General features: G+C 35.0%; 1 protein-coding gene across 1 annotated transcript; it reads left to right on the forward strand.

Annotated features, from left to right (window-relative positions):
* The first annotated feature begins 399 nt into the window (after positions 1-399).
* On the forward strand, positions 400-1,465 carry LOC137253811 (uncharacterized). Its single transcript, XM_067791305.1, has 2 exons — positions 400-719; positions 782-1,465. Exons 1-2 carry the CDS (start codon positions 468-470, stop codon positions 1,079-1,081), a joined length of 552 nt encoding a protein of 183 aa, XP_067647406.1. The 5' UTR covers positions 400-467; the 3' UTR covers positions 1,082-1,465.
* Positions 1,466-9,029: the final 7,564 nt, after the last annotated feature.

The following is a 9,029-nucleotide window of genomic DNA, read 5'->3' on the forward strand; positions in this document are numbered from 1 at the left end:
GATATGAGATGGAAGTGGAGATGAAGGGAATAACATAAGGAAGGGAATACGAAAGCGGACTAGACGCAAAGTGCTAAAGTCCTATTCTATTCGATTTTGTAGAGATTGATAGAGGTAGGGGAGGTCTACTTTTCAAATATAGAACAGGACAATGCCGACTAAGCTAGTATTTTACTGTTATATTACCCACCATTCTGATGATATTTTTCATGACGATGGCGATTGCAACAATTTAGTCCATCATAAGATTTTAATATATTGCATAGTATACAAAATATTAAACCAATATAAACTTTGTTCATAAATTTCACAACTAAGTATATAATTAGTCAAATCACACGAATGTAAATTTTCTTACCCATGATATATAAAATAGCGCGTGACCTCTAAACCGAAATTAGTGCAATAAGCTTAGTAGATCCAGGCCTATTGAAGTTTTACTACCGCAGATTTTATTCACTAAAATAATGAATTTATCAACAATATTTTTTATAGCATTGACTATCATCTTTGCTGTTGCTACTGTCAAAGCCCAGAAAGTAATTAATGAAGCAGTAATAAAAATTGATGACGAACCATCCGAAGCATCAAATACCGAAGTCCTACAAATAAATACTGAAACTTCCGATAAATTATGGGAGGAATATTATAAATTATTGATCGATTTAGGCTCGAAGGTTGAACAAATTTTTGGTTTGCCAACGAAACTACAGATAGATGTAAGTGATGATATATTCTCATTTATTTAGATAAATATATATTTATTATTTATGTTTATTAGTATGGCATATACTCTGAGAAAGATGATAAGTTAAATTCAACAACAGATAAGAAAGATGATAAGTTAAATTCAACAACAGCTGATGAAAATAATATTCAGCCACCTCAAGAGATGCCAGATCAAGAGACGTCAATTGAAAGTAGTGAAAATAAAACTCAGCCAGCTCAGGAGATAGCAGTTGAAAGTACAGGCAATAAAAATCCACTGGTCCAAGAAATGCCAGTTGATGGTACTAATACAAAATTTTTGGATTCACTTCGAAAAGGTGATAATGAAGAGAAACCGCAACAAGAGAACTAAAATATCAATGATAAAAATTTTGAAAATCTAGAGCTAAGGTACTTATATGATTGTAACTACTCACAGATATATCTGTTGTCAATAGTCATAATCGCCTAAGTCGAGACAGAATGATTCGCAAAATAAATTACATATTGTTAGTATTCTATGCCTACTAAATAAACGCTAACAATTAACGATTTTAATAATGTTCAATGGTTCATATTTCCATTGCTGATTTCGAATGCTAGTTGTGTATATTTGACATTTACAATCGAGATTTTAAGCGCTTTCTACAAACTTTTCGATGGCGTGAGTTAAGACTTGTTGTTATGACTTGTGATAAATGTGCTTCGCCTTTAAGTGTTTGATTTTTTCCAAATAAAATGTGCGATACTAAGTGAAGGACATTTGTGTTCATTTAAAACAACGTATATCATACAAAAAAAGTTTTTGTATCAGGGTCACCCCTCGGCAGTGATTTGTCAACGACACCGAGCTTATTTCTGCCATGTAACGCTTATCGGTGAAAAGTCACCTGCCTTGCAGATGCTGTTCGAAGTCGGCATGAATTTGTAGGAAAAATTTGAAGAAGGACGATACAAATTGGAAGAGAGGCTCGGCCTAAAATCTCTTCGGAGACTGTCGTTATGTGAGCTCTTACACTGTTAAAGAAAGTTAAAAATAGCTCAGCTTTAAAAAAAAAAATTGATTCTTCTTTTAGAAAAGGTATTCTCATTCTACCGTTGTGTCCCTTTAAGCCTCCAATCAGATCACACTAAGATACAAACTTCCCAAAAACAAGGAAAACAGCTATTAAAATAAGAAACAAGTTATATTATATTTCGCCGTAGAAATCCATCCCTAAGTTAGGTTAGGTAAAACTATTCTCTCCGAATGGACCACACAAAAACTGAATTCGTCCATAGTGCTAGCAAAGTTGGCTAAACGAAATCACTGATAAACCCTATTAGAAATAATGACTTTTGTTATAAAATAACTTCGTCCTCTAGCAAAACACTTAACGCTTTCTAAGATTAATGCTACTTGGTATTTCTAGATCTGATAACTGTGCCACTCCTTATAGCCGAAATCTTACCCTCCCGGGCGTGAGGCACAAGCACAAAATGTGCTCGACCCTTTCCTGAACATCGCTGTAGTTGTTGAAAAAAGGTCTACAGGTGAAAAGTGCAGAACGACACACAACGCAGACGTCAGGGTTGTATTCAGAGCTTCCGCAAAGCTAAGCATTGATAACTTGCATACCGCTTCAAACTTTATGAGGTAGGTTCTTTTTTGATGGCTGTCCACCAACCTACGACTCTATAGTAATAAATATAGAATTGCTGTAAATACCGAATGAGAGATAGAAAGTACACCTCAGCATTAATTTACATTAATAAAATGCCGTAGAGACCTTCTTCATTCTCTTCTTCAGGTCGAGTATCCACGATATTTTGTGCAAGGTTTCTTCGACTGGTCCTCTTAGCTTAGATTGTAGCTAATTTGGGACTTTTTACCTTTTATTTAACAAAAAAATATCTTTCTATCTCAACTTTGCGTACGCCTCATGTTTGAGGGGTACTTTGTCGAACCGCACGTGTAGTAGTTTGATAACAGGCGTGTACAGTAGATGTAATATTCCCGCCTTGCAGCGTTCCCTTGTCCATTGATTGTTGTAGCGAGACATGCTCATATTGCTTTATACAATTGTTTTTATACTCAGAGTGCTTTGCACAGAGTATTAACTTTGATTGGGTAACGGTTGATTGTACAGGTATAAAGAAATTGAAATAGATATAGTCTTCCATATATCAAAATCATCAGAACCGAAAAAAAATTAGATTGAGCCATGTCCGTCCGTCCGTCTGTCCGTTAACACGATAACTTGAGTAAATATTGAGATATCTTCATGAAATTTGGTACACGAGCATATCTGGACCCAAAATAGATTGCTATTGAAAATAAGTGAAATCGGATGATAACCACGCCCACATTTTATATAACATTTTGGAAAACACAAAAAATCTGATTATTTATTAAATAATACTTGAAATTTGACGTGAGGTCTGATATTGAGACTCTTCATAAAAATTTGGCAAACTTTTTTAAAATGGGCGTGGCACCGCCCAGTTGTGATAAAATCAATTTTACAAATATTATTAATCATAATTCAAAAATTGTTAAACCTATCGTAACAAAATTCGGCAGAGAGCTGGCCTTTATTATAAGGAAAGCTTTGAAGAAAAACTAACGAAATCGGTTAAGGATGCCAACTTTCATATAAAAGATTTTAGAGGGTCGTGGACGAATAAAATAAGCTATATCTTTGCAAAGAAAGCTTTATATCAATGGTATTTCATTTCTCAAGTATATTTATAACAATAAATAGGAAAAACTTCAAATTTAAACAAGTAAGGAAGGCTCAGTTCGGGTGTAACCGAACATTACATACTCAGCTGAGAGCTTTGGAGACAAAATAAGGGAAAATCACCATTTAACAAAATGAACCTATGGTAACCCTGGTATGTGTTTGTATGACATGTGTATCAAGTGAAAGATGTTAATGATTATTTAAAACGTACTGGGCCTTAGTTCTATAGGTGGACGCCTTTTCGAGATATCGCAATAAGGGTGGACCAGGGGTGAATCTAGAATGCGTTTGTACGATATTGGTATCAAATGAAAGGTGTTAATGATTATTTTAAAAGGGCGTGGGGCTTAGTTCTATAGGTGGAACCCTTTTCGAGATATCGCCATAAAGGTGGAGCAGGGGTGACTCTAGAATTCGTTTGTACGATATTGGTATCAAATGAAAGGTGTTAATGATTATTTTAAAAGGGCGTGGGGCTTAGTTCTATAGGTGGACCCCTTTTCGAGATATCGCCATAAAGGTGGACCAGGGGTGACTCTAGAATTCGTCTGTGCAATATGGGTATCAAACGAAAGGAGTTAATGAGTATTTTAAGAGGGAGTGGGCCTAAGTTCTATAGGTGGACGCCTTTTCGAGATATCGCCACAAAGATGGACCAGGTGTGACTCTAGAATGCGTTTGTACGATATTGGTATCAAATGAAAGGTGTTAATGAGTATTTTAAAAGGGAGTAATCCTTAGTTCCATAGGTGGAAGCCGTTTCGAGATATCGCTATAAAGGTGGGCCAGGGGTGACTCTAGAATTCGTTTGTGCAATATGGGTATCAAATGAAAGGAGTTAATGAGTATTGTAAGAGGGAGTGGGCCTTTCTGGACCAGGGGTGACTCTAGACTTTGTTTGTACGATATGGGTATCAAATGAAAGGTGCTAATGAGTATTTTAAAAGGGAGTGGGCCTTCGTTCTATAGGTGTTCGCCTTTTCGAAATATCGCCATAAAGGTGGACCAGGGGTGACTCTAGAATGAGTTTGTACGATATGGGTATCAAATTAAAGGTATTAATGAGAGTTTTAAAAGGGAGTGGTGGTAGTTGTATATGTGAAGGCGTTTTCCAGATATCGACCAAAATGTGGACCAGGGTGACCCGGAACATCATCTGTTGGATACCGCTAATTTATTTATATATGTAATACCTGCCAAGATTTTAAGGGTTTTTTATTTCGCCCTGCAGAACTTTTTCATTTTCTTCTACTTAATATGGTAGGTGCCACAACCATTTTATAAAGTTTTTTCTAAAGTTATATTTCGCGTCAGTAAAACAATCCTTACCTTACCATGTTTCATCCCTTTTTTCGTATTTGATATAGAATTATGGCATTTTTTTCATTTTTCGCAATTTTCGATATCGAAAAAGTGGGCGTGGTTATAGTCGGATTTCGTTCATTTTTCATACCAAGATAAAGTGGGTTCAGATAAGTACGTGAACTGAGTTTAGTAAAGATATATCGATTTTTGCTCAAGTTATCGTGTTAACGGCCATCCGGAAGGACAGACGGACGACTGTGTATAAAAACTGGGCGTGGCATCAACCGATTTCGCCCATTTCCACAGAAAACAGTTAACGCCATAAAATCTATGCCCCTACCAAATTTCAAAAGGATTGGTTAATTTTTGTTCGACTTATGGCGTTAAAAGTATCCTAGACAAATTAAATGAAAAAGGGCGGAGCCACGCCCATTTTCAAATTTTCTTTTATTTTTGTATTTTGTTGCACCATATCATTACTCGAGTTGAATCTTGACATAATTTACTTATATACTGTAAAGATATTAAATTTTTTGTTAAAATTTTACTTTAAAAAAATTTTTTTTTTAAAAGTGGGCGTGATCCTTCTCCGATTTCGCTAATTTTTATTAAGCGTACATATAGTAATAAGAGTAACGTTCCTGCTAAATTTCATCATGATATCTTCAACGACTGCCAAATTACAGCTTGCAAAAATTTTAAATTACCTTCTTTTAAAATTGGGCGGTGCCACGCCCATTGTCCAAAATTTTACTAATTTTCTATTTTGCGTCATAAGTTCAACTCATCTACCAAGTTTCGTCGCTTTATCGGTCTTTTGTAATGAATTATCGCACTTTTTCGGTTTTTCGAAATTTTCGATATCGAAAAAGTGGGCGTGGTTATAGTCCGATATCGTTCATTTTTAATAGCGATCTGAGATGAGTGCTCAGGAACCTACATACCAAATTTCATCAAGATACCTCAAAATTTACTCAAGTTATCGTGTTAACGGACGGACGGACGGACGGACGAACGGACGGACGGACGGACGGACATGGCTCAATCAAGTTTTTTTTCGATCCTTATTATAAATCGATATATGGAAGTCTATATCTATCTCGATTCCTTTATATATGTACAACCAACCGTTATCCAATCAAACTTAATATACTCTGTGAGCTCTGCTCAACTGAGTATAAAAAAGTTTAAAAGGGTCGTAAACTAGAATAATTAGCTATAACTTAGCAAAAAATAGTTTTGAAACAATGATATTTCAGTTATCAAGTTTTATTGTAAGAGGAAATGGGGAGCAATTTTTTATAAACGGGCGGTGCTACGTGTTATGTAGAAAATTTATTTATCTGAAATGAAATGTACAATTGAAGCTCACGCTGAGTATATAATGTTCGGTTACATCCGAACTTATACACCTTTGCTTGTTTTTTGTTTCCTTTTATTTCTTACAAAAATTATAATACGTATATTTTCACTTCAAGTTTAATTGTATCTTTCCGCAAACATTTCAAGGAAATTAAGCACGTAATAATAATAAAATTATATTGACGCCCGTAGGCTTAAGTGCCGCCTCGGCAGCTGAAATGTACGATGGTTTTGTTTAACAAGACCTGTGTTAAGAAAATATACACATATGTGCACAGCGTTGAGCAAAATAAAAGAAAGAATTGTTATCAACTGTTCATGACCTTGTTATGTTTGTTATCGAGTTGTTATCGAATTGTTATTGGTCTATTGTTGGCGGGGTATAGGCAAGTTAGCGATTTGTGGCCGAAAAGTTATAAAATTTTTATCTTTTGCAAACGTTATCGAGTTAACAAAAGAAATGGATTTGTTATCGAAAAAGGTATTTTTATCGAAAAATCACTTTTTAACCCCATTTAATAAAACCCCATCGCCAATTTCTATATTTTGCTCGCTCTCGAATCGCTAAATTGGCAACAACTCACCAGTATTGGCAACACTGCATGCAACCAAACGGTAGAATTTCATAAAAATATTACAAATTTCGTTTAGCTGATTTTTCGACAATGTTGAATATTGATGTCCATTAAACTGTTTCTTTCTAGTTTACTTTTCCTTATTTAATAAAATAATTTAAAAAAAAATTTAAGTTAAACGGTTTTATTGAAATCAACACTTACATGAAGTAATAATAATACTAAAAGCTAGAAAATAAGTAGGTAGGTCCTAGGTACGTCACACTTCTCACCAATCTAGGGCGTTGATCAGACAATTGAATTAAAGTATTGGGCGCGTGAAATTTCTAAAAATGTGATTGGTCTTACTTATGACTATCAATAGAAATTTGATACGTGCAACGTTTTTATGTAATTGTCTGATCAATCCCCTAGATTACTTAATGTCAGTATTGTTTTCAATAAAACCGTTTAACTTTAAAAAAAAATTTTAATTATTTTATCTTTTATTCCACTCATTCTAATTATCACTACCCTTTACTTCAAGTCAACTATAAATTCACGTCTGTCCCTCTCTCATCCACCCTTTCTTTTTTATTTCACCCCTTTCCACCATAGACAAACAGGGAGGTGTGCGACTGGTTCTGACGAATGGCTCTATAGTGTTTTGTGAAGCACTTGGGAAGAATTCCAATAATTCCAGATCACATAATGTTCAGTGCACCCGCTTCACGGCATTTTTGGGTACCAATTTCAGTTGATCGACTTCCATATTATATGTGCATCGGCAAAACACGCACTTAGGCTCAGGAGGTCTGGGCGCTGGTAAGATACTTAGCAAAAGCGTAGTATTGTCCTTATAATTCTAAACACAGATGGCTCAATGATGGACTTAGGTATGAAACAGGAACCTACACGGACTCTCCGGAGAGTCCATTCATTGAAATATTCATCTTAACGTAGTGTGTGTAAAGCAGAAATCCTCGCGATTTCCCAAACATTCCTGGTGAGTTGAAGGAATTCAAGGCAATGCATGGTGCATTACACACTTGCCCGTGGCGAATCCTATTTATGTAGCAGGCATGGTTCTAGCGACGTAAATTTCCACATGGAAAGAGTGCAGTTTGATACCTAGAGTATATATCCGGTAAAGGGCCATCAACACCGTTAAAACTCTCCACAACCTTCGGGGAATCTCCTTATTGCTGCAGGAGGAAGGAGAACAACAACAATGTTCCGGTTAATTGAGGAATCAAGTGAAGAGCGATAACTATGGGTGGCTCACAGGCCCTCATCTGAAGAAAATGAGAATGCAGCTAACGTCGAAGTAGGTATAACTTTAGCTGTAGCAAAGAGGAAAATTCGAAAATAATGCATGACCAAAGCACAGAAATACCGAAAATATACCACGGATCGTAAAAATTTATCGACTTATAGCATTAATTTGTCGCTCTTTTGTAAAAATTATCGATTTATACCCGAAAAATTATCGATTACTTATAGACTTGTAATTTAAAGTTTTCGAAAGGTAATCGATACGTTTTCGAAAAGTTATCGGTATATTACCAACAAATTATCGACTTGTTATCGAAAAGTTTTCAATTTGTTGTCGATGGTTTACCAATTTGTTATCGACATTTAAGCGATCTTTTATTGTAAAGTTTTCGATTATCAAAAATTTCTCGGAGAACTGTGGGACCATTATAGATTTGTTATGAAATAAATATCAATAATAATTAAAATCGATGAAACACCTCTAATCGGATAACTCTGCGATAAAAAACTAAAAACTGTATTATCCTCGCTATCAACAATAAACCTAGTACAACAAACAATCGATAAATGTATTTCTATTGAAACAAAACCAACAAGAACAAATACGTTTAAGTTGAATTAAATCGATTAGTATTGTCTTTCTTTTTTCATTTAGGCGATCGGAGTTACGGCTGTAATCTAGCGTCAAATTAAACAAAATATTGATATTCAAAGAAGTCATATTCTGAAATCTACATCAAATTGCACATTTCTGCTCTTTCCGCACCACGTGCTTAAATTTTTTAAAAAAATTTTTCGAGCAACTTTTTTAGAAACTATAAAATACATGTAAATAATATTTATATAACAGTAAACTTCGAAAGCATTGTTCATAGTGCGCTGCTAGCAAATCCAATGTCACTGATCAAGTTGTTGTGTTGAACGAGCCTAAAAATGTTCTCCACAATTTGAACTAAAAACATATGGGATATTTGAACCCAATTGTGTATAAAAAGGAAATACTTAGAGACAAATTATAAAGCATGCATCGAGGCATTCATACGGCTGAGTGGATAGAGGCATCTGCCTTAAAAACAGTACGAAACTGTGAGTGTGGAGA

The sequence above is a fragment of the Eurosta solidaginis genome, chromosome 5, assembly GCF_040869045.1.
Source record: "Eurosta solidaginis isolate ZX-2024a chromosome 5, ASM4086904v1, whole genome shotgun sequence".
Taxonomy (NCBI): domain Eukaryota; kingdom Metazoa; phylum Arthropoda; class Insecta; order Diptera; family Tephritidae; genus Eurosta; species Eurosta solidaginis.